We start from the raw sequence: 27,174 nt of genomic DNA, 5'->3' as shown, positions 1-27,174 counted from the left end.
TGTCATAGGTTTAAACAATAACATGTAGAAGATCATTATCATGGCCATAAATAATTAATCTATCAGTTCTCTTATGTAATTGATCCCACAAAAGGACAAACATCTGACTGTGTCTTTGACTACCACAGCAAACAATGCAAATGTGAGGCACATTTCAACAGAGGAGCTGTTCTATCTTGCATTACACTTTTCCGTCATGTAACAAATTAAGAAAATTTTGACATCAATCTCCTGTAGGCTTTCACAACTGTAATCAAATTGAAAAATATCAAAGATACCAATTTTGTGTTTACATTTTATTTATTTATAGACATTTAATTGACTTTTTAGGGAGGAAAAAAAGTCAACATAATTTATAATCGCATTTTATACTTCCAAAAATTCACTCTTCACTGTTCAAAATCAGTCATCGTTTGACATTTTACCTCTCCAGAAAAAAGATATGTTTTTTTTAAATGATTAGTAGTACCACAGTACGGTTTACATTCACGTCGCTTCATAAATACAAAAATAAAACGTGTTTAGTCATAAAAACAGAATCTCTTGTCCCGTTGATCCATGGTTCATGATACATCCACTTGTCCAGAGTGTGAGGAGGGAGACCAGGGTCTCCCATAGGGAGGCAGACAAACGCGTACAGGCCCTCTCTTCAGCCCTGCTGCTCTGACATGACACCACCAGATGGCGACAGAGAGTTGATCTATTCAAGCTTCTAAGGTCACAAATACAGGCTATAAAATTAAATAGAATAATTTACATACGAAAGGTCAACGTGATAAGTCTTTTCGGACGTCTTGGCAGTGACCTTGAAACAGACGACCAAACTCCAGCGTGGCGTGTAATAGGTCCATGTTGAAGTGCATAGAGAGTTGTATGACTCATCGACCTTGAGAAAACACACACACGCACGCACACACGCACACTCTATCACTCACCCACTCACACACTCACACACAGCTCAATTTGTCCCCTGTCTCTCTCACCGGGTTGAGAGGTGAGTCTATCAGGGCAGTCCTTCGGCGTTCCCTCTACAACAACAGATATGGTTGGCTGTGCTCCAGCCCGACCTGCTGTACACATGTGTAGAGTCCGGTGCCGGGGCTCCAGCAGACAACGTTGACTACTGTCACCCAGCAGAGGCTCAGTCCAGAGGCAGCAACAGCCTCTAGTAGGTAGTCCAGACTGTCTGCCAGGCTTTCTGAAGGTCCGTACGTCCGTGACACACGTCAGCTTTGGGTGTCTCTGTCTCACATGCGTGAGGAGGTGGCCAGCTCGTAGAACAGCACGTAGGCGTCGCTGCTGCGCACCTGGCTGGACGACATGGGGCTCACTCTGAGGAGAGGGGAGACAGAGACACGCTGGGTTATAACCCTGCTGGAGACGCACACACACACACACACACACACACAAACAGAGAGACACACAGACACAGACACACAGACACATACACACACACACACACACACACACACACACACACACACAGACACAGACACAGACACAGACACAGACACAGACACAGACACAGACACAGACACAGACACAGACACAGACACAGACACAGACACAGACACACACACACAGACACAGACACAGACACAGACACAGACACAGACACAGACACAGACACAGACACAGACACAGACACAGACACACACACACACACACACACACACACACACACACAGAGAGACACACACACAGACACACACAGACACACACACTATAAAACACATTTATTAATGAAAGGGATTATAAAGCAGATGTGTTGTAATCTTGGTCGGGGTGGTGTCTTGTACCTGGAGTCATTGTAGCTGTACCACTCTCCCAGAGAGGGGTTCCTACAGTAGGCAGTGTAATGGCCACCCAGAGTGTTCCCAGAGTGGTTGGACACTGCATAGAGGTTATACACTGCATTTGCTACGAAGAGAGACAGGAAGAGGGAGAGAAATTCATATTGTTTTTGTCATCACTCTTTACAAACAAACCCAAACAAACCCATTTATGTAAGCCATTCAGTTGACAGGGACGGTACACAAATGAATCACATATCAGTTCACACAGTACACCATGGAAATGTGTCAGAGTTAGCTAGGGAGCTGATTTACATCCCTAGTCCCTAGGAAGGTTAAAAAAAAAGAAAGAAAAAAAAAAGCATCAAACGTCAACACAAAAAAAACTGCCTAGCATTCCGTTAGACAACGATACAGTCAGCGAATTATACAGACGACAGACTTGCTTTCTGCCATGTCTTCAGTTTGTGTTTTGCAGCTTCTGGATTTCTGTGCACATAATTGAACCTAAATAACCGCCTCAACAGATCCTCCAGTTATTATATGTACTTATGTATATGTACTGTACTTACTGCTGTTGTCAGAGGTGAACTCTCGCAGGTCCAGCTCCTTGAGGGGGAAGTTGACGAAGGTGGACAGCTTGCTGGTTCGGACCCGAGACTCTGAGAAGCGCTTGAGGTCTGGGAGAGGAGCTCGGTCAAGGAAGAGTACATACATACACACAGTGGCTAGTACAGCTGTTACTGCTTTTAGGGGTAGTGGTGGATAGTGAGTTGGACTGGTGATCAGAAGGTCATGAGTTCAAATCCCACCTGGGGAACACCACCCTTGAGTGTGCCTTTGAGCAAGGACACTTAGCCCTCAGTTACTCCAGGGAGACTGTAATCTCTCATTGTAAGTCGCTTTGGATAAAAAGTGTCCTGGCTAAATAGTTACAGACGTAAAACAAAAATGTTTATCTCTGATTCATTAAAGGTCTGGAAAACAGTCATGATACATTGGAAGCAAAGAAGGAGATGACATGCTAAAGAACGTAGAAGAGTGAAGAACCGACGACGCTTTCAACCGACGACGCTTCGCCTTTTTAGCTGGAGAATACAAGTCGCGGCTGAATTGTGAGGATGGCGTTCTGGTTGCAGAGGGAAAGGATACGGAGTACTAGGATCTGGGGGAACTTCTGGATGGTGAACTTCTTGGTGCATTTCCTTCGTGCTTTGCATCTGTAGCACGTCTGGAGGAGGGGAGAGAGAGGGAAGGGATCGGGTCATGACAGGCCTGCTAAGATACGTACACTCCTGACTGTTACTGTCAGAGGGGTGGGGACTCTTACTCATGATCGGTTGCGCATAACCTCCCTCTCCCCCAGTCCCTCCCTCTCTCCCATCCCCTCCCTCCCTCTCCCCCAGTCCCTCCCTCTCTCTCCCCCATCCCCTCCCTCTCTCTCCCCCAGTCCCTCCCTCTCTCTCCCCCATCCCCTCCCTCTCCCCCAGTCCCTCCCTCTCTCTCCTCCATCCCCTCCCTCTCTCTCCTGAATCCCCTCCCTCTCTCTCCTCCATCCCCTCCCTCTCTCTCCCCCATCCCCTCCCTCTCCCCCAGTCCCTCCCTCCCTCTCCTCCATCCCCTCCCTCTCTCTCCCCCATCCCCTCCCTCTCTCTCCTCCATCCCCTCCCTCTCTCCCCCATCCCCTCCCTCTCTCTCCTCCATCCCCTCCCTCCATCCTCTCCATCCCCTCCCTCTCTCTCCCCCATCCCCTCCCTCTCTCTCCTCCATCCCCTCCCTCTCTCCCCCATCCCCTCCCTCTCTCTCCTCCATCCCCTCCCTCCATCCTCTCCATCCCCTCCCTCTCTCTCCTCCATCCCCTCCCTCTCTCTCCCCCACCCCCTCCCTCTCTCTCCTCCATCCCCTCCCTCTCTCTCCCCCACCCCCTCCCTCTCTCTCCCCCATCCCCTCCCTCTCTCTCCTCCATCCCCTCACTCTCAACACCGTCAACAACCATTCATGCGAGTGAGTTAGCCGGGGCGGATCTTGAGTCAGGGTTCCCACCGAAGCCGTTAAACATCAGAGAACCGCTCCCTTACCGGTTTCTCGTCTCCGTCTAGGACGTCCTCTTTGGTGAAGAGTCTCATGCAGTCGGTCAGATTCACCTCCCCCGAGCCTTTCTGTGGACACACAGACCCAGCAACTGTCAAGACCCAGTGTGGAAGTATCTCTTATATATTCGGGCCCTTTCGCTGGCTGGTTTTATCCAAAGCGACTGACGTTGCAGTGAGTGCGTACATTTTCCAGTATACACGGTCCCAGAGGGCATCGAAAACCACAACCTAAGGGTTGTTAACGCCATGCTCTACCAACGGAGCCACAGAGGACCACTGTGTGTGTGTGTGTGTGTATGTGTGTGTGTTCCGTGAGCACACTCACCTTGGCGATGGGTAGCGACAGGTCCCAGAACGGGTCGAACACAGTAGAGCAGTAGCCACACTCGTTGCAGGTCAGAGAGCTCTTCAGCTGGCCCACAAACAGATCTATAGAGACACAAACACACACACACACACACACACACACACACACCAATTACACACAATAAACTCTCACGCGCACGCACGCGCACATGCACACACGCACACACGCACACACACTCTCTGTCTCAGACACGTACCGACCACTTTGCTGTCCTCCCTCTCCAGGTATTTGTTCCACATCCTCTTTCCTTTCTCGTCGTCCCTGTGGAGGAGGACAAACACAGACCCCAGGTCAGCCAGGTCATTGAATCCTTTTTTTTCTTCTTCTTGTTGTTTACCCACCCCAAGTAAACAACAAATGTGTTTCTAGCCAGGATCCGGTGTGAAGTCATCCACCCCCAAAAGCATCAACCTCCCAGCCACGTGACCCAGTCCACCAGCGGCTACTGCTGGGGGGAGACATGAACCTACTGGACCTATTTGACTGAATATGGGGGGCTTAGGGCCTGGTAAGGCAGGTGTGGTCCTCTAGAGACAGAGGGGGGGGGGGTGACTTACGAGAGGTGGTCTAAGTCCTCCACAGGCACCCTGGGCCGAACCGTCACTCTGTTCACCTCGTTGTGGAGACCGTCCAATAGGAACCTCAGGAACTCCTGAGCATCCTGCTGACTGGAGGAGAGACGGAACGAGAGAGAGAGAGAGGGAGGGAGGGAGAGAGAGAGAGGGAGGGAGGGAGGGGGAGAGAGGGAGAGAGAGGGAGTGAGAGTGAGAGAGAGAGAGAGGGAGAGAGAGAAAGAGAGAGGGAGAGGGAGGGGAGAGAGAGAGAGGGAGGAAGGGGAGAGAGAGAGAGAGAGAGAGAGGGAGGGGAGAGAGAGAGAGAGAAAGAAAGAGACTGTTACTTTAACCGTTTCTTTTTATTTCCACCATTCAACCGTAAAGAGAGAGTCCTAAAAAAAGGGCTGCAGCAAGTTCCCATAATTATACAGCATTTTGGTGCAGAGAGAGAGGTGGGGGGGGGGGGGAAGCAAGACACAAGATTCCGATATGCCAGTGAATGGGGGGTGAGGCACTTACTTGTACCCCACAAATTTGGGGGCATATTTCTGGATCTGACTCTTAAAGTCCGAGGGACTGATCGCCTCACTGCTAACAGATGTCCACAGGGTCTGGGTGAGTTTGGCAAACTCTGGTGTGGAGAGAGAGAGGGGGGGGGAGAGAGAGAGAGAGAGAGAGAGAGGGAGAGGGGGGGAGAGAGAGAGAGAGAGAGAGAGAGGGGGGGAGAGAGAGAGAGAGAGAGGGGGGGGAGAGAGAGAGAGAGGGGGGGAAGGGAGAGAGAGAGAGAGAGAGAGAGGGGGGAAGAGAGAGAGAGAGGGGGGAAGGGAGAGAGAGAGAGAGAGAGAGAGAGAGAAAGAGAGGAAGAAAATGAGACCACTTTTCAAGCCCTTGTACTGTTAAGCCGGGGTCACATTGCAGAGGAGACGAGCCATGCAGAGAATAACAATCAGACCAGGCCTTCCTAGCAGCTGTATACATGTTTAACCATCTCTAACCCCTGTCTGTGCTGCAACTGTACACATGTTTAACCATCTCTAACCCCTGTCTGTGCTGCAGCTGTACACATGTTTAACCATCTCTAACCCCTGTCTGTGCTGCAGCTGTACACATGTTTAACCATCTCTAACCCCTGTCTGTGCTGCAGCTGTACACATGTTTAACCATCTCTAACCCCTGTCTGTGCTGCAGCTGTACACATGTTTAACCATCTCTAACCCCTGTCTGTGCTGCAGCTGTACACATGTTTAACCATCTCTAACCCCTGTCTGTGCTGCAACTGTTTGCAGACGACAGCTTCAACTCAATCCCAAATGTCCATACTGTACATTAAGGGGGGAGAGACCTAAATAGCATCACAATAGAACTAGAACTGTCAACAGAACTGATTGAAAAGGAGAAAACATGATGTTGCATGATAATATACTGTATATATGCACGTCAGGAAAACACACATGAACACAATCGTTGAGTAGCCTATGTTTACGTAAGATAGTCTGCTGTAGTTTCTCTGGTTTAGAGGTGGATATCCGTAGCGATTGTCTGACTTGAGGTCTCTGTCGTGTGTGTGTGTGTGTGTGTGTGTGTGTGTGTCTTACCCTCCATGAGAGCAGCCTTGGACCTGCAGGTGTTGTTGTTGAGGTCTGTGCGGTGTGTGTTCCTCAGGCAATAGTCCCTCAGGTCGGGGGTGTTACTCAGACACTGCAGGATGGAGTTCATGAAACACTACACAGAGAAAGAGAGAGAGAGAGCAAGAGGAAAGAGAGAGAGAGAGAGTGAGATGGAAAAGGAGAAGAGAGAGAAAGGTGGAAGAAGAGAGTAATTTCAATGACCGAGATTGGACATTTCAGACATAACACTCGCTTCAGAGTGGACGTAAACACATGACAGAAACAGACACACATCTTGGACTTGTATACATTCCTTTAGAAAGTGCCGGAGTAAAACGGTATCGGAGGTATACGTACTGTGTTACCAAGGTTCCTTAGTCCAACTAGGCCTTGAGGACTCTTGTTCTGTTCAGACAGAGAGAGACAGAGAGAGAGAGACTTGTTACAGCATGGCAGATATAAACGTTGTTTATTCACTACCTGACGTTAGGGCCACCTAAAAGACCGGTTTTAACCTGCTGATGTGAATAGAAAATGGAACACTTTTCTTTCTTTCTGCGCTAGCCTGAGGGAATACTGCATATAGATTCTTTCAGCCTTGGACTGAAAACATACTATACGTATAGTACACTTAGATACACTCTCCATATGTGGCATAACTGGCTGTATACTCTACTACAACTACTATCATGTTGAGTGAAGTGGTGCGTCGTTGCTTGACCTCGGGGGGTGGTTTGAAGGTCAAAATGGCGGCGGTGGCTACGTCACGGGTGATGTGTTTTGCGTGGCGTAGGACAAGCTCAGCCAATGACTCTGAGTGTCATTCATCAGACATAAACAATCCCATCTGCGGCATCGAATCACAAACAAACTAATCAACTTATCAACGCCGGGTCGGTACCGAAGCCCAGATAAATCCAATCCCCCCTCACCCTGGTGTCTCTGCGTTGTTCTGGACAATTAGACGTTGCTGCTGGACACAGCCTGAATACTGAACATACGGAGCGTTCTTTGTGTGAGTGTCTGTGTGTGTGTGTATGTGTGTGCCCCCCCAGGCTGTGTCATACACTGTCACATGACATCCCATGTGACTCGGCAGTGGTTGGAATGTGCCACAGCTCCGGTATACAGAGAGATGTGTCGTCGTCATTCCAAGAATTGAACAACGCCGTTATACCCTCCTACACCTCTGCCCCCCCCCCCCCTCCCCAGTTTGATAGGTCCCTCTCAACGCCGTGGTAACGCATGTGGCGGTGGTGACTCACAAATACGGCAGGGGGACTTGAGATTCACCGAACGTGATCGGGATACGTCCATTCTTTTTCTTTTTCTGTCTTTGGTCTGACGGTTTTCAAATGGTCTTGAGATATGAAGAGACCTCCCCATAATTTCACTGTATATAGATAGGTGTATACACCTCAAACCAAACCAAGCGCAACCGACTGTGAATTTCTTTCGATCGCGCCGGAAACGTCGCCGGTGTCGATGTCAGGGTCAACCGTCTCCCCTGGACACATGACGAGGGAGGACGTGATGTTCACCTCATGTAAAACATCATTCAGAACAAGAACCACCAGATGACTTTGTGGAAAGATACCTCAGGTCAGCTAGATAACCATTTTCCACGTGTCCGTTTTCACCTCCCCAGACATGCACATGTCTGCAGTGCAAATCCAAGGTTCAGGTATACAGTCTTTGTCAGTGAGCGTCAGGAAGTTACACATTGGTGTCTGGTCCAGTCTGGTTGAAGCATTGGTGACGGTGGAACGTGTGGAGAGTGTGTGTCCGCGTGAGTCCCGCCACGCTTCAATGCCGCTGCTGACGGCCGAGCAGGCCCCCAGATACACTAGCAGCACCGAAGACGTCACACACACACACACACACAAAATCACACACAGACACACACACACACACACACACACACACACACACACACACAGCTGAATACTTTATTTGAGTTCACAGTAAAGCATTACATCAAATGTCAAGAAGACCCCAAAATACCGTATAATATAACACCGGTCATAGAGATGTCAAACTTGGGCACCAATTTCGCCACACAGCTAAACTTCCCAACAGCTGACAATGAGCAATATCTCGGAAAGCTGCTTAGTAGCTGCTTAGGTCAGGGCTACTAAATATCAGTACCCCCCCCACAGACACACAGACACACACACACACACAGACACACAGACACACACACACACACACACACACGTCAACGGAGGAACAACAGACAACAGTCATCTGATACACGTGCGTGTGAGAGCACCTCTTGTCCCGTCCCGCACGGCTTCACATGGCGCTCCGCTGCCACTTCTCACACAGACGCAGGTACCAAATGCCTCATACTGGCGCTGGTGGTGTGTGGAGGCTCGGGAGGACGTATCAAACAAACACACCGTTCCCTCGTTCCGTTCCGTGTGTTCCAACGAGCCCCCGTCCTCCCTCCCTTACGACGTCTACCAGCCTCCCCCCTCCCCTCCCCCCCCCCACTGGCGTTGTTGTCTAGAGGTCAGGCTCGTCCAGGCAGAGAGCTGGAGGACGCGGGGCCGGAGGAAGGTGAGGCGTGGCCACAAACAGGCGCATTGTTACGAGCTTGAGACTGGCCATATGGCGTGAGCCCTCACACAGCGCACAGGGGTCAGTTTCTCACACCCGCGCTAGAAACCGAGCTGACCGGCCAGTACACTGATACAGTGATTACTGTGTATGGGGAGGAGGAGGGCTTGGGGGGGGGGGGGGGGAGGGGGGTTGGGGGCTTGGCTCTGTCAGCGGGTGGGAGAGAAACTCAGGAGTCTGGACACGGAGGGGGGGAGGGGGTCCAGAAAAACAGAGGGCTCTAATTGGCTCACGGCCCCTGGCACTGAGGACACCTGTTCTGGGGATAGAGGCCTGCCACTGGTTGGCGCCGGTTGAAAGAGGGAGGGAGAGAGGAGAGAGAGAGGGAGAGAGAGAGAGGGAGGGAGAGCAGAGGGGGAACGGGCTGTTCCAACCTGACTGTGTAGGGTTGGCCACGGCCAAAACACATTTTCACTGAGAGACACAGAGACAGACACACACACGCACACACACACACACACACACACACACACACACACACACGTCTCCCTGCGGGGCTAAACTCGCTGCACTCTTACTATAAACTCATTATATAACCCAAATAATATGAACACACACATTGACAATGTGAGAGATTGTTATCAGTGTGAGGGGGTGCTGATTAGGGAACATATACAGATCTAGACTACTGGGTTTAGGGCAGCAGCCATTATCTTTAGGCCCTCAGTCCCGTTCTCAGATCCGGTGCTCTATCACACCGTACCGTACAGAGATAAGAGAACATTCTCGGGAGACAGGCATCCCTTATCTGGGTGTTCGTTCCTAAAAAAAACTTTATGCAACGTCACGCCCGAACGGTCGCAGCGACACGGGGCAAACAGTGTTCTTGATGCCCTTAGCCTGGGGTTGTTGTATAATGCATAGGCAAGAGTTATAATCACCCAACAAGTGCTGATACGGCTGGAACTGGAAGGACATGGAGCGGCTCTCTTGTTACATTGTGTATTGCGGTCAACTTTCAAAGGCTTTAGTGTCACTGGGTGCACAAAGGTGGTTTGTTTGGATTTACACAAACGAACCATAAATATAGGCCTACAGATAAATATACAGATACACAGGTAATATCAGTGATAACAAAAAAAGGGGCAAGGTTGAGTCAGGCGAGGCAATAAAAACTGTAGGTAAACTTCCATAAGTGTGGTGTTGACAGTCTATCTATAGTCTCGAGCCACGGAGGCCTAATAGTCCCTCGCACAACGGTGGTTTGTTTGGTTTTACACGGAGAGGTTTGATATGTTCTCGGGTAAAGGTGAATAGGGGCGCTGTGACCCTAGTTGTCCAGTAGGGGTCACCCTGGCTCAGCCTCGGGGTTCACGTGAGGCCGCCTGATAAACGTCTATGTTCTGCATGGTCATGTTGTGGTATTTCCAGATCAATAAGTACCGGTCCTAAAATGCACGAGTCATTGTGTGGTGTTTTAATAGTGCAATATTATATAGGACTAATGATTGTACCCCATGATATAGGCCTAATGACATCTCTTTGCAACATAATGAGTCCTTGAAGCTAGAACTTTCATGTTGCGGTTAGATCTTTGACAGCGGTAGGCCTAGAGGACATGTTACGTAACCGAGTCAGCTGCGCGCGGTTACGACACGGTGACGGCTGCGCGAGAATTCCGCGGGTTTCAGATTTGTGATTAAAAAACCTTTTTTCAATGTCAAACTATTCAGAACTCTGCAATTACAGCCTGGCCTGTTATGAGACAACAACATAGGCCCTACGGTCTTTGGACCCAAATCTATAGGCGGTAAGGAAACCAATCAGACTGGGTTACATTCCACCACACACACACTCACACGCAGCCACACAACCAGCCATCAAATCAGTTTCCAAACCATTCATGGATTTATCACCGGGCCAGCGCAACTTAAGACACGTGCATGATAACTCAATTCATTCAATTCACTTTTAGAATAACAATTCATGGCCAGACAAATTCAAAGTCCCCAATAGCTGTGATGGGCGCAGTTTGAGGTCCAAGCATTAAACTATGTCATAACACATGAAATCTGTTGCTGACAGTCAAAGTGTCATTATGTAAGTACCGCCCGCTGCCAACCGACGAGGTTAACGTTGGTCGGTGAGTAGCAATTCGTGACGTTAGAATTATAAGGTTCTATCTCCATTTTTGTCAAAATTGAGTTTTTTACATAATCTGATCCATTAGGTGTTTATTAATGCCTGTGTGGTGTTATTTTTTTAAATGTTGACATTTTTGAGTTAGTAATTCATAAAATACAAAGGTTCCATCTCACAAAACATAATGGAATGTAAAAACTTTGACCCTCAATATCTCTGAACTGCCCTAAACGGAGATAGAACCTTATCATTCTAAGCTCACGAATTGGCTATTACGACACTACAATATCCTCCAAACATCACAGTCTCCAAACCGCCGGTAGGCCCACACAGTCAATCGTTGCCAAATTGTCCAGAATATAGAAGTCTTAAGTGGTCAACATTTGCGAAATGATTAGGCTACCTTACTGTATGGACAAGCTGGATATGCGTGCACACTGCACACATCAGAGGCTGAGGAGGTCTCACTCACCTTGGCTTGGTTGATAAGCAGACCTACGAACGTGGACATCAACATGGACCGCGACATCGGGGGACTCTTCCGCCGCAGATCTGGCTTGATGAAGGGGAAAGCGGTGGCCGGGGGCTCCTCTGGTACTGTCACCGTGTACGACTGTCGCATACTAGGCATGATGGCGGTGGTGTGGCGTCCGGGCTAACGGCAGAAGACACACTATGATGCCGTGACGAAGATGAAAAGTTGTCCACCGCGTTTGCAACAGTAGCCGGGTTCCTCCTGCGTAATGTTGTCGCGCCCGAACCCGAAGATGTTGTCATCAAGTTGCCTTGACACGGTGGATCAATTCGACTTTCCCCCCGTTTGACACTTGATACAGTCAAACGGATCCGGAGCTGATCAATCGTATACGGTCCTTCAGAGGTAAAAACAGTCCGATGGATATGGTGGATTATAATAAATACAAAAGGTAGCCTACTACTTCACCGGTGCCAAAATCACGTAGACATAGGTTACACCTCAGTCTAAAATAGTAGCCTTCTGCTATCTGTCCGCCGACTGAGGGTTTGACGAGATCCAGTTCGTGTTTAAATGGCACCTCCTCTCAGCACTGTGTGGGTTGGAGAATAAACGCGAGTTGGTGAGCTCTTTCGTTTTACTCCACGCCGCGCACCGCACGCCCCCTCGGAATCAGTCGCACGTCACCAAATGCCTCATGCTTTTGTCGAGACGTCAAACGGCACAGAGGACGAGAGCCTTTCCACGACAGGACACGCAGGAGGAGGATGTGGAGGAGGCTGTGGAGGAGGAGGTAGTGGAGGAGGTGGAGGTGGAGAGGTGCTTGAATGCCAATATCTATCTATCTGTTGCATTTCATGTACGAAACGCGCTATATAAATAAAGCTTTACTTATTTACTATCTATATATCTGTTACATGTCTCTGTCTGCATTAGAAATCATTACAAACCTTTACAAGACACCACTAGGAACCATAACATCACCAATAGACACCACTGTATTATTATTATTATTATTTTATCTAATGTGTTTACTGCTTTTTAGCATGATGTTGACTCTGACTATATTCATCGTTGGTCTGTCAATATGCAGACTGACGTCAACCCTTCCATCAGCTTTCATGCATTACAATTGGCTCCTTTAACCCTAGTTATTGAGTTAAATTGCACCATTCATGCATCATAACACTGTAATGACAGACGTCCTAAGTGAGAGTTGTAAAACAGGCTAGCGATCAAGCTTATTATAAACGATAGTGTCATCCCACGTGAGCTGTCGCCTCATTGGTTTACATATGGCTTCAATCTTTACCCTTTGGTTAAATTATTGGTGAGTTATTTCTTTATTTTCTTCCAACCAGAGGAGCCTGCTCAGCAGCATTGCGAAACATCACTCTGGTTGCCCGTAATTACATAAGGATCATCAGAAGCAGCGTGGAGCTGGACCAATCCCTGGGAATAATTGCATTCCTCTTATGAAACGCCACCGTGAAACGACATTATGTAAGTCCTGTGAGAAACTGTTTACAAGCAGCAGGCCCGGCGCCCGAACCAACACCTTGGAAGGGCCATTGATTTGACATGACCAACGTGTGTGGTGAGATGGTGGTTTCACATTGCTTAAGCGCTAAATAAATAGACATAGTATATGGACCGCTAGTAAATACAAATAAGAGAATACACATTCAAACACCCGTCTGGAATATGAACAATTCAGAAAAAACCGCAGACCTTGACAAGCAGTTCGTACCGCATCACCTACTCTAGATTTAGTTTTAGAGAGGGGTAGACACTGACGTTATGTCGGCATGAATAACAGGACAGACTTCTTGGCACAAAAGGCAAAGACAGTGGGCTGAGCTGTTACCTACAGTATATCAAAGCTTCACTGACCCTGACAGACAGTATTATCTTCACTCAATTCAGAAAATGTTCTTTTCCTACTCTGACAATTGGTTTCGCAGCTGTATGAAAGACATAATACACAAAACACACATTACGAAACATGATGTGTAACACAAAGAAAATACTAAAGTGCAGCTACAGTGATAACAAAAAAAGGGCAAGGTTGAGTCAGACAAGTCAATAAAACCAGTATGTTAACATCCATAAGTGTGGTGTTGACAGTCTACAGTACAGCCTATTTCTGCCTGTGAGTCACAGATGCCTACTATTCCCTTGCTCTGACTGTTCCACCTATTTGTAGGCCAAGAAAGGGAAACATTCAACAAGGCTTGGGTCCCAGAGCGGGTGGGCTGAGGGAGGGCCGGGGGGGTCTATGATCACAAGCAACATTCCTGGCCCCCTGCCAGCTCTGATCACATGATCTCCACTGGCCCAGCTGAGGAAAACAGAGTGGTGGGGCCACACTCTCAACACTGACCCTGGCTGTGGCCTCCTGTCTTTAACATGAAAACATTACATTACACAAGAAGGACCCAACCCCCAAATGGGTCATTTTATATATATATATATATATATATATATATATATATATATATATATATATACACCGTTCAAAAGTTTGGGGTCACCCAGACAATTTCGTGTTTTCCATGAAAACTCACACTTTTATTTATCAAATGAGTTGCAAAATGAATAGAAAATATCGTCAAGACATTGACCAGGTTAGAAATAATTTATTTGAAATAATAATTTGGTCCTTCAAACTTTGCTTTCGTCAAAGAATGCTCCCTTTGCAGCAATTACAGCATTGCAGACCTTTGGCATTCTAGCTGTTAATTTGTTGAGGTAATCTGAAGAAATTTCACCCCACGCTTCCTGAAGCACCTCCCACAAGTTGGATTGGCTTGATGGGCACTTCTTGCGTACCATACGGTCAAGCTGCTCCCACAACAGCTCAATGGGGTTAAGATCTGATGACTCCGCTGGCCACTCTATTACAGACAGAATACTAGCTGCCTGATTCTTCCCTAAATAGTTCTTGCATAATTTGGAGGTGTGCTTTGGGTCATTGTCCTGCTGTAGGAGGAAATTGGCTCCAATCAAGCGCTGTCCACAGGGTATGGCATGGCGTTGCAAAATTGAGTGATAGCCCTCCTTATTCAAAATCCCTTTTACCTTTATAAATCTCCCACGTTACCAGCACCAAAGCAGCCCCAGACCATCACATTACCTCCACCATGCTTGACAGAATGGCGTCAGGCACTCTTCCAGCATCTTTTCACTTGTTCTGCGTCTCACAAATGTTCTTCTGTGTGATCCAAACACCTCAAACTTCGATTTGTCTGTCCATAACACTTTTTTCCAATCTTCCTCTGTCCAATGTCTGTGTTCTTTTGCCCATATTAACATCACTATTGAACTTTTCCTTTTATTGGCCAGTGTCAGCTTTTTCTTTGCCACTCTGCCTAGAAGGCCAGCATCCCGGAGTCACCTCTTCACTGTAGACGTTGACACTGGCGTTTTGCGGGTACCATTTAATGAAGCTGCCAGTTCAGACCTGTGAGGTGTCTGTTTCTCAAACTAGAGACTCTAATGTACTTGTCTTCTTGCTCAGTTGTGCACCGGGGCCTCCCACTTCTCTTTCTACTCTGGTTAGAACCTGTTTGTGCTGTTCGCTGAAGGGAGTAGTACACACCGTTGTAGGAAATGTTCAGTTTCTTGGCAATTTCTCACATGGAATAGCCTTAATTTCTAAGAACAAGAATAGACTGTCGAGTTTCATATGAAAGTTCTCTTTTTCTGGCCATTTTGAGAGGAGTATAATCGAACCCACAAATGTGATGCTCCAGATACTCAACTAGCTCAAAGGAAGGCCATTTGTATAGCTTCTCTAACCAGCAAAACCGTTTTCAGCTGTGCTAACGTAATTGCACAAGGGTTTTCAAGGTTTTTCTAATCATCCATTAGCTTTTTAACGCGATTAGCAAACACAATGTACCATTAGAACACTGGAGTGACGGTTGCTGGAAATGGGCCTCTATACACCTACAGTATGTAGATATTCCATTAAAAAACAGATGTTTGCAGCTAGAATAGTTATTTTCCACATTAACAATGTATAGTGTACTTTTCATTGAAAAAAACAGTGCTTTTCTTTCAAAAATTTGGAAATTTCGAAGTGACCCCAAACTTTTGAACGGTAGTGTATATAAAACAAACGTTCCGTAAGTCAGTACATTATAACACAAGGGGAGACACAATGTGTATTTATGTACAGACAGGTCTTTAATAGGTGAGTGAGGTTGATAAAATCATTAATGATTAATAAAACCACCGAAGTCAAATGTACAATAGCCACAACCCCTATGCTGCAGAGGTTTATTGTCAGTTGAGTACTCCCCTGCTTAACCATTGACCTATAGGGCCGGTTAACACAGTTTTATGTTGCTTGACAAATGTAGGAATCGGAGCAAAGCAGACAAGAGGGAGAAAAACTATCCTAAAATGCAGGATTTCATTCGATATGAGTATTGTGAATGAACATATGATGATGATGATGATGATGACGATGACGATGACGATGATGACGAATAAATACATACGCATTTATGTTGTGTATATGTACACCGTATGCAAGGCCTACATATATGTGCATGGGATGTTCATCTTCTATATTTCTATGTACAGATGTCTATAAATACTTCTATATAAAAGCTTACGGCAATGACACGGCCTCTGCCATGAGCACTGTCCCCAGATCACCACAAGACGCTGCGCATTAGCTTGGACTCTAAGCCCTCGAGACTGAGAATGAGAGATGGATGAGAGCGGAAGGGAGGGAGGGAGGGAGGGAGAAAGAGAAAGAAAGAAAGCAAGCAAGCATGGCTTCAACTCTGTAACAACAGGGCAGGGCATGGGAGTCGACACAGTCTAAAAGAAGCTGCAGACAGAGTGATGTCACCGGGACCACTGCAGTGATTTCGACTGCTCTGGGCCCCTAAATAGCTCCCAGAAACACATCCAGCTCTTCCTGGAGAAGGCTGCCCGGCCCACAGCAGCCTGACCAGGGCCGACGCATGTGACAGGTCCCACCGCACTGCAACAGGGGGATGGGACTGAGTGAGTGACTGACGCAGTGTCACACCGACACACACACACACACACACACACACACACACACACACATCACCACAGAGGGCAGGACTGAGTGAATGACTCAGTACTAACACACACACACACACACACACACACACACACACACACATCACCACAGAGGGCAGGACTGAGTGAACGACACAGTACTAACACACACACACACACACACACACACACACACACACATCCGCTTATCAGTGCGTCCTTCTGGGAGAAGAGCTAAACGATGCGCAAAACGCCCACAAACAGAGCTCACAAACAGAGCTCACAAACAGAGCCCACAAACAGAGCTCACAAACAGAGCTCACAACGGTGTCATCTCTCAACAAATTGAGCACATCATTATTGCAATTGCTCACGGAAGGGAAGGGAGTCATTGCTCTCCAAGCACAAAAACGCAAATGTAATCCTCACATCTGCAAGAGGTTACAAGTGCTCACCCTTACCACCCCCTCCCCCCTCCCCCCTCCCCCCACTCTGACGAGAGGCCGTACTCTGACCCCCATAACTGCCTCAGCTCTGGGCCAGCCCTCCTCCACGCTCAGCTCTGCTTTAAGCAGGAAGGACGGCAGCGTCTGAGGCACCCAGGCCTGTCACCTGACCCCCTCTATGACCACTGCTACGGTAATCCAAAGACACTCTCTCGGGGGGGCCCAGACACTCTAGACAAGAGGCACCATTGAGCTAATTAATACTCGATCTGGGCCTCAGTCGGAATGCAGTTGGCAGACTCGACCTTTATTTATCGGTATCGCTTTATTTGACGATAAACCTGCTGTCGTTTCCTTCCAGGTCCACACTCAAACTGACGAGTATTCCGTTCGTGATTCACGAGGAGTCTTCGTTCCGTCTCGGTCGAAAAAAAAAAAAGCGAGATGGAAGTGAAATAGAGCATTGGGACTCCTGAGGACAGCGCTGCCTGTGGCCCGAGGCTATTCCAACAGTAGCAGGTAGTTGTTCTGCTGCACTGCTGATGCTGGTGTATGTATGTCAGGGGAGGCAGCGGTCTGAAGAGGGGACTCGTTGTAATGCATCATGCAATGGAAGGATTAAGGGTATCAAACACACACGATACCCAAACACACACACGTTCGATACCATTCGTCATTCCCTTGCGCGATGCACTACGATGAGCCCTGTCCTCCGATTTCTACCTCCACCAGCCACCCCCTGGTATATATTGTATGTAGAGTAGGGCTAAGTAGCCAGACTATTTTTTGCCTCAGAGAGGAAATCCTGAGAGACTCTGGCCTCAATTATGGCTGGTAAAAGTCCATCTGCTGCCGGCTATTAATGGTTACATAATATCAATGGGTTTGAAAGCGCCGGCACGGAGCGAGCTGCTCTTCTAGGACCATGTGCCTGACAAATGAGTAACAAAAGAGTGTGAGTACACCGAGTGAGGCAGGCAGAGGCACGTGAGGGAGGTTTTGGATTGGAGCCACAGCTGGAACTGACAGAGGTGAATGGACTGAGAGAGAGAGAGAGAGAGAGAGAGAGAGAGAGAGAGAGAGAGAGAGAGAGAGAGAGAGAGAGAGAGGGGGGGGGGGGGGTTAAGGGATACAAATAAGAAAAGGTTTGTGATGGTGGTGTAGTGTGAGTGTGTGTGTGCGCGTGTGCGTGCGTGTGTGTCTATGTGTGTGTGTAGGGGGAGGCTTGGAAGGATTGAAAGCAGTGTTCCAGACAAGACAGTCATGGAACAGGCCCAGGTGTGTGTCCAAAACAAACAATCTGGGTACAAACTGCATGCCTGCATCTGTGTATGTATGTGCGTAGGAACATTTCAATTAACTGTGGTGTGTGTGTGTGTGTGTGTGTGTGTGTGTGTGTGTGTGTGTGTGTGTGTGTGTGTGTGTGCGTGCGTGCGTGCGTGCGTGCGTGTGTGTTTGTTTGTCTGTGTCGGTGTGTTTTAGATACAATATTTATATGTTTAAGCTTGTATTGGTATGTAGGTAGGTGGGATTGGGGTATTTAAATTCCACGAATGCCACGAGAACAGCAAAGACTGTTTACTCTACGCAAACTGAGCCCTACCTAGAAGGGAGGAGAATGGTCAGTTGTAGCCTGGAACTCACTGTTCCTCTCCAGGAAGGAAGAACCCATTCAGGACCGAGCACACAGTCCTCCTAGGAGTTGGCTGAAGAAAATGTTCTGTGATGTCCCTTAAAGTAGCCATTCATGTGACAAAGGGCCGCCGGTCTAGTCACAACAAGGAGTCACACGTACAGTAAACATAGACAAGCCCACATTTTCCTAAAACGAAACTTTACTGTGACCTCAGGGGCTGTGTAACGTTTAGAGCGTTTGTAGCTGTAGGTATGGCAGACGTATTAGCCCTAAGCCTTAGATTCACCAGAAAATCACCTCAAGTTTTGGGGGATTTTTTACAGTGACTACAAATGAACAACAACAACAAAAAAAAAAACGTCCACGGCCCCGACAGCGTCATCCTGTAGGACGAACGAGGAGTGAACCGTGCTCGTACAGTACACATGAGCCTGGGACTGTTGCTATGGTAACAGTGACCGTGTTTGGGGAACTCTCATTTTGGGGACCAAAAAAAAGGTTGGGTTTATTTACTGGGATGGAAACACAGTGGGGGTAAAAAACAAAACAACAGATCTCTTGTTTCCCATCCTGCCCATGCCAAGAGGAGAGTGTGTGTGTGCTGGGATTATGTCTCGCTGTGGGGACTTGTGTGAACAGTTACGTAAGGACAACAGGTCACCGAGGGGGACGAAAGGGCCCAAGCCAGTGAGTAGAGCAGCCATATAAACGTCTCCATCGCTTATTGGTGGTGTGTCAGCGGGGGAGACCATGAAGGAAGAACACCTCCACTCAAAACACACATGCATGTGTACGTGTCGTGCACGTGCACACACACACACACACACACACACACACACACACACACACACACCCTTCACTCACAATGAAAGTTGCAGCCTGCCCTTCCCATGCACTGGTGTCACAGAGTCTACCTGTCACTGGCCTCTGGCCACTTTGACCTGCACGGCATCACCATCACACCGTGCCTATTGACCAATCAGCGGCCAGTCACCACCGGGTTTCCTCTCAGAGCCCCTCCCTCTTGTTTTGGTCAGTGTCCTCACAGCAGCTAACCTCTGGGCCGCCATCAGCCCTCGAGCTCACCTCAAACAGACCTTTTCTCTCCCAGGACATCCTTGGACATTCTCAACACACCGTTTACATCACTCTCACTATTGAAGTTTCTTTGCCGTTGTGTGAGGTAATAAACGTGCGTTCTGCCCGTCTGTGTCCTGCCGCGTCATTGGCTTTCTGACAAGAGGACCCGGGGTCGATTGTTCCTCACATCTTAAACCGGCACCTTTTCTCCATGTCCGCCCACCAGTTGGACGGTGCTCTTTTTCCAAAACATTCTTCATTCCACAACACTCAAAACCTTTTTTATTCCCCAGCTATTCGACGTGTTGTTCACGTGCTCCTCAGAAGGGTTCTGTGGGCCTGTGCGGGGCACCAGTCACACCAGAGCCGAGCCTAGGGTGGTTGCGCGTGAAGAATGCAGACGTGATGTTCAGAGTTGATTACACAGAGTTCCTCATCACAAGGTCTCCGGTCTCCTGACACAACATCACCGCCCACACTACCACGCCATGTCAATCACAGCTATCAGCGCTGCTCGATCAGGACATCAGCAGGCTGTGGGCCTTCACAGCTGTGATTGGTTTCTGGGGGGGGGGGGGGGGGCGGGGGGCAGTGGAGCAGTTATCTCAGCCAATAGCAGGACAGCCTTAGAGTGCTGCATGCATCTACACAACATTGACTTTCTTTGGATGAATCACACATGCAAATTAGAATTTCATACTCCATGCTGGTATGATCTTTTCTGCCTACGACAAACACAGAATGTTATCTAAGATATGATGATAGTCTCAATGGTAAATGGAGGTAGAGTGAAAGGCAGATAGATCGAGACCGAGAGGGGGAGAGATGGAACTGAAAGGAAAGAGTACTACTCTTTTATCTAGTCTTCCTAGTTATAGTTTAGCATTAATACTTTGTGTGCCAGCAAATAAAATAGGATTAGCAGTTATTTACAATGTATTGAAGTTGTTAGCAGCTGTTTCCTCTCAGTAAATACCAGGTAAATATTAGACCATAAAATAAAGATTAGGAAATGAGTAGTTAATAAGAAAGCACGACATGACAGTGTACAGACACTGCAGGTGTGTGTGTGTGTGTGCGTGCGTGTGTGCGTGGGTGGGTGGTACGTGATGGAGCCCACATGGACCAGAGGTCTGGTTAGCTGTTCCTCCAGTGACAGCTTGGTTCTGGCCTCTCTGGGCCGCGTCAGAGGAGGGGCAGCTCCATTCACATCAGAGAGCTGGTTAATGTTCAGACAGGAACCGTGAATGAGCCCTGCTGAAGATTGGAGGGTGAGGGAGGGGAGGGGAGGGGAGGGGAGGGGAGGGGGAGCACCCCCGTCCTTGACATCGATCTATGGCCAGAGAGCACTAACCTTGCGTGACACAAGAAAGCGCCCAGGCAGCAATTGCAGCCTTGAAAGAGTCCTTGTAAACTTTACAGCACCTGCTAGTGTTCCATGGAGACAGGTGAGCTGATGGCCGTGGCTCAGAGCCATTAAGTGTGCCCTGGGCAGAGTCCAATGCCAAAGCCTCGGGACTCCGTGTACTATAGTTTGTAGTTTGCTGATTAATCGGTATGTCTTGGATAGATAGTATCCTCAGCTGTTGTAGATAGGAGACACACACACACACTGTACGCACACACACACACACACACACACACACACGCACACAAAACCACTGTCAATCTCGGATGAGTCTGGATAAGATTCAAGTCACACATTGAAGCTGCTTTCTCTCTCTCCGCTTATGTCATACTGTACCCAGACCACATTCCAGGATCAGGGTATCAGACAGACAGACATTCAGACATTCGCATACTACATTCAAAAGCACACCCAAGGTTCAAACACATACCCTCAATGCGCATAAGCCTACACACAAAATATGCAAACACCCACACCCACAGCCACATCCACTACAAACCCACAGCCACATCCACTACAAACCCACTTCCTTTGTGCTCAAGTACAATTATACACACTGTAGAAACCATTTGTAGAGAGAAACATTTGTTTTCATTTTTGAATGAAACATGATGAAACGTTCTTGAGAACCTTTTTGTGAATAGCAAACGATCTGAACTGATCTGAACTCAGTGGGAAATCCATCCCCGGGAATCCTGCCCTGCTAGGCGGGGCCACCGCACCACGGAAACCAAACATGACATCCCATCAATTAAGATGACTCACGCGGGCAGCTCCTCGCTAGAAATAAGCCTGGCGTACTTTACATCAATCACCAAGATATAAACAACCTCTCCTATCTACGGTATCCAGATGAAACACACAAACAAAAACCATCAAACCAAAGTACGATAGAACCCTGAACTCATGCATAACTCGAACCCTGAGTTTATGTTAGAGCTATTATCCTACAGGAGCCAAACTGTTGCTAAACCTCACTTCTCAATACCACTGAGTTGAAGGACGCAGCCCCATAACATTCTGGAACTTTCTTCACACTTTACTGAAACTGAAACTCTCTCTGACAACGCTGCCTGGTTTAAGTGAGCATCAGAGCAGCACTTCAAGGAAAGGTTTCATGGCCCAAAAATAACCTACTATCAGGCTGTTGGCTAAAATGAACCGAATGAACCCTCCCACATTGTTGTCATTCTGAACTGGGTCTGTCCCAGGTCACACTGTGGGTACAGCACAGACTTATGTAAACCAGTGGATACATAAGAAGCTGAACAGTGACACAGTAAACACACTTCATCCCTCTCATTCATCATCCATAGACCCGGGGAGGAGAAAGGGAAACACATGCAGGAGGACTGGAAGCAGTGAAAAGAACACACACTCCCTGCCCCACCCTTTTGTAGATTCAAGCCACAATTTGAATAACATCAACATCTATCAAAGGAGCATTTGAATGAAGTTCCAACAGAAGGGAGGGATTAGGGTTAGGGTAAGTCTGTGTGTGTTGATATACTGTACTGGATTGGAATCTGAGTCACGTTCGCAGTTTTGGGTTATGCATAATATGCATCAGGCTTGAACGTGACTATTACCTAATAGAACTATTTGTTATGTGTTGCCCAACAGTACATCAAAGCTGCCTAAATGTATTCGGACTACAACATGGTGTGTTCTCAACTTGACCAGAAGCAAGGTACTATGTTGGGAGAGAGGCAATGATGCCACCTAGTGGTGTATGAAGCTTGTGTGCACCTCAATGTTTTTACTTCTGTTCCGTGTCTGTACTAGTCTCTTAAACAAGCAGTGTGCTTTTACATTAGTGAAGCCTAGCACACTGTCCTAGCATTAGAGCTCTTAGAGCTACCCAGGAGCATCCTAGTCATGAATGGATGTCCTCACCTGGATCACAATGTGTCCCAACACACTTAAGACACTATACATGTCTCACTCAATTCCAAATAGTTTATTTTGGAGAGGAGCACTTTCTCTCTCGCTTTCATTATCTAACTAAGGCCACATCCACACGGAGACAGAACCCATCTTTTTCATTTTCGTTTTTAAAAAAGTATTCCGTAAACACGAAGTCGTCTCAAGAAATATGTGCGTCCAAACGAAACCACTGAAAATGCTGAAACGCTGCCACAAATTACACCAAAAACAGAGAAGAAGAATGGAGCATGCGCAAAACTTGAAGATGAACAATCACACGAAGAAGAACAATGGCGGAAAATACAAGAATTATTTAATATAATCTAATAATCTAATAATTAAATATTGAAGAACATGTTGTAGCTGTTCTCCATGTCCATTTGTTGTTGACGGTGGTAGTAGAGGAGCAGTACATTTTGCTATAAAAGCCCAATCAAGCACAATAGCTTCTGCAGCACGAACGCAACAACCCTGTAAGGCACCATTGTTGTTGTTGTTGGCTGGGTTAGCGCATGCGGGTTAAGGGAGAGGTGGGGCTATGGCGTCATCGTTTCAGGAAAGATGCGTATGGCTTGTAAAGACGGAACTTGTTCACTCTGGGACCCGGTTTCAAAACATATCGTATTCAGGTTCCCAGAACGCGGTTCCGTGTGGACGAAACGTCCATACGATAAAAAACTTTGTAGGATACACCCAAATTTGTCTCCGTGTGGACATGGCCGCCTGTCCCCCTATCATCACTCCCTCACTCCTTTACTCATCCCTCTAATAACTCTTTCACTATGACGCAATCATGTAAACAGCATTTCAGCGATATTAGAGAGTGAGAGTCTCTGTGGTAAACTAAAAAAGTGCTTTGTTTACCCTGTGACTTAATAGTGAAATAGGGTTATTGTCACAGATATGTAGCACACAACTACATTTGGATCCCCACAAACTCACCTCCGAGACGCAGAGGACAGAGATGTAGTGGTCTGTCGGGCCCCTCTCTGTCACTCCTCTGGCTGGGCTCCGTCCTCGGCTAGTGGGGGACGGCTGGTCCGAGAGCTCCATGAAAGCCAAGTCCTGGCTGAGGGCAGACTGGCTGACGGAGCGGTGGCGGCGAGACAGGGGCGACGTGGAGACTGAGAGGTACCCTGGGTAGGAGGGAGAGACGCCCCTAGCCGCGTTCACATTCACCCTCCGCACTTTGGTGGCCCCCAGGGCTCGGCTAGAGCTCTCGCTGCGCCTGCCTGCCTGAGGGGGCTCAATCCTGGGCAGAGGGAGCACAGCTCTCCCCCTCTCTGGCTCCAGCAGTGGGACGTGAGGACGGATGAGGTGGGCAGGGCCCAGGTGCCTGGAGATGGGGAGGGCATACCTGGATGAGGAAGGGAGCTGGAGGAGGTCCCCCTGTCGGGTGTAGCCCACGGTGGGTTCGTAGGCACTGTAGTGGCCTAAGAGGCTGGAGCCAGGGCTGTATCTGGGGGTGGGGGACACCCGAGACATGCTGTGGTGGATGGGTCAGTCGTAGGGTGTGGACAGCAAGGCTAGAGTGACTGGAAAAGAGCAGGGAAGAGTATCATGTTAGCTATGAAGGACTCACCTACGACGCCTTACCTACGACGTCTTACCTACGACGTCTTACCTACGACGTCTTACCTACGACGCAGCAGATGTTGTCGGCTGTCAACTTCTATCAACAATCTAGATCAGATGCGCTGTGTGGAACAGATGTGTGTGGGATGGGCAGGGATATACACACATAGCCTACTGTAGACAGGAGACGGTACATTACGGTACAGTACACACACACACACACACACACACACACACACACACACACACACACACAATCTCACTAAAAGAATGAGCAGGGTGACTCCTCTCAGCTTACACACACACAGTATCAGTTGTGAGACAAAGTGGAACACTGGAACACAAAAAGTAAACGGAAAACCTGACAAAAACACACATGCGTGCACACTGCACACACTGCACACACACACACACACACACACACACACACACACACACACACACACACACACACACACACACACACACACACACACACACAGTCCCCCCCCCTCTGATTATGATATCCATGACAGTCTAAAAAGCCAACACTAAAACATGAGATCTACTGCCAAATGCATGCCAAAGGTTGTTGTTGCCAATGCTTCAATCACAATCTAGTCAAACAAACACCTGCTGTAGCTGTGCCGTTGCTATAAACATACCTGCAAAGAGACGAGCTGGAGAATAACTATCATAGCAACAGTAGACTTGTCTTCACTCGTGGCTCCCCTACAAAAACAGGCTTACCGGCAGTCGGAAATAGGCGTTAGATTTACTTACTAAGCCAGTTACATCATTACAAGCTACTGCACATGCACGGATGTATGTATCTCTCACCTTTTAAGTCTCTGCACCTTTGTGAGGTGTCTAAAATCCACAGGTACTAACTGTAGCTCTCCCGTGTACAATACTGTCAAATCAGCAGTAGTATTTCTACCAGATGTACTATCTATCAGAGGCCTGTGTCTGTGACAGACAGACAGGTAAGAATAGCGGTGTGTTCTTGAGTTACCTTTAGGACCCGCCCACCACGCGCTCGTCGTCTTGGTAACAACAGCGGAAATAACCTTGCGCGCGCTCACCTGTAGGCGGACCTTGTAAGGCACACACACACGTATGCAAATTCAACCTGCTGAAAGCCTTTTTTTCGACAAATATTTACAGTAGACTTTATTGATAGTAATATGATTTTAAGTTGGCTTGTTGTGCTTCACCATTGTTATTATTATGATTATTATGTTTTATATTTATTTACAGTAGAGACACTGTATAGGGTAGTGGGGGTGATGAAGTCTTTAGGAGGGACAGTGATGTAGCCTGAAGAGATGGGTCTTCACTCTTGAGTCACGGTGACTCTTCACTCTGGTGGTGACTCTGCAGTACTGACAGCGGTGGGAAGCTCGTTCCAATAGCGGGGCGCCAGGACAGTGACAAGCCGAGACCGAGTAGCGCCACAGCGGCATCCACGTGGAAGTGGCGGTGCCAGGCGGCCAGCCGAGGTCAAGAGTGGAGTGACACGGCAGGCAGGGAGGGGCTGTTCCCGTCGCCTGGTAGGCAAGGAGCACCGGGGTCTTGAATCTGAGGCGAGCTGCTACCGCCCGGGAGCCAGTGAATGGTGAGAAGGAGGGGGGTGACATGAGAGAACTTGGGGAGATTGAACACCAGTCGGGTGGTAGCATTCTGGATGAGCTACAGAGATACTGGGAATTGGATTCCAAGCACAGTATATCGTTGAAATATTTGATGTAGGCCGGTATATTATTTGCAAATGAAAAACAACTGGAAAGACTTGAGACATGACAGACACACACAGTTGAGTGAGAACTTGTTCAGTTTATTTGGGAAACATTGGGATGGTTGCCTTACATTCAAAGAACAGACCTTCTTCAAAAAGGCAATTATAAAAAGGCAAACATATCACATATGACATAAAATATCACAATGTTACACAGTGGAAATGTAATGGAATATATATTCCCATTTTCAAATATAAATTGTCATAACTAAACAGGTTCAGTGGCAAATATTGTGAGACATTAGGCTTCACCTGGACATGAAATGGGCATCCATCCATGGCATGAAACTCTTGCCACATGTGACAAATACAATAGACCCAACTCATATTGATTAGGTTATGTTAGTTTAGGTCTTGAGAACTGAGAACTGGCTCTAAAGTATGGATACACAATAACACACTCTTTAAATCAGATATTTCTTTCTTTACCACAGATGCTATCATCAATCATAGTATTTATGATCAACACCTGGGGGGTATTCCATCAATGTCGCTAAAGGAAAATACAGTCTTATTTTTAGTTAAGTTTCACAAGACTTCAATCAATTATCAAAAATAAGCCTGGATGTTCCTGTATGACATTGATGGAATTACCCCCCTGCACATTTGCCATGAAGTAGCCACCTAGCCGACTTAGCGACTTAACTCTAAACCTGGTTCCTCTCAAGGTTTCTTCCCACTGGGGTG

General features: G+C 47.7%; 1 protein-coding gene across 1 annotated transcript; it reads right to left on the bottom strand.

The window, feature by feature from the left end:
• Positions 1-293: 293 nt before the first annotated feature.
• Positions 294-12,130, bottom strand: usp2b (ubiquitin specific peptidase 2b). The gene is made up of 12 exons (XM_080528826.1): positions 11,591-12,130; positions 6,772-6,819; positions 6,403-6,529; positions 5,327-5,438; positions 4,811-4,921; positions 4,450-4,514; positions 4,215-4,315; positions 3,872-3,952; positions 2,946-3,024; positions 2,366-2,473; positions 1,800-1,920; positions 294-1,332 (listed from the first exon to the last, which is right to left on the bottom strand). Exons 1-12 carry the CDS (start codon positions 11,747-11,749, stop codon positions 1,248-1,250), a joined length of 1,197 nt encoding a protein of 398 aa, XP_080384952.1. The 5' UTR covers positions 11,750-12,130; the 3' UTR covers positions 294-1,247.
• Between the last annotated feature and the right edge of the window lie 15,044 nt (positions 12,131-27,174).

Source organism: Nansenia antarctica (assembly GCF_963989245.1).
Source record: "Nansenia antarctica genome assembly, chromosome: 4".
Lineage (NCBI taxonomy): Eukaryota > Metazoa > Chordata > Actinopteri > Argentiniformes > Microstomatidae > Nansenia > Nansenia antarctica.
Note: the sequence above shows the minus strand (reverse complement) of the source record. Positions and strands in the feature narration are given on the sequence as shown.

Coding starts and splice junctions, on each gene's coding strand:
- usp2b (XM_080528826.1), bottom strand. CDS start 11,749: ATGCCTAGTATGCGACAGTCGTACACGGTGACAGTACCAGAGGAGCCC. Junction 4,515..4,810: donor GAGGACTTAGACCACCTCTC/GTAAGTCACCCC, acceptor CCTCCTCCACAG/GGACGACGAGAAAGGAAAGA. Junction 3,953..4,214: donor ACCTGTCGCTACCCATCGCC/AAGGTGAGTGTG, acceptor GTGTGTCCACAG/AAAGGCTCGGGGGAGGTGAA.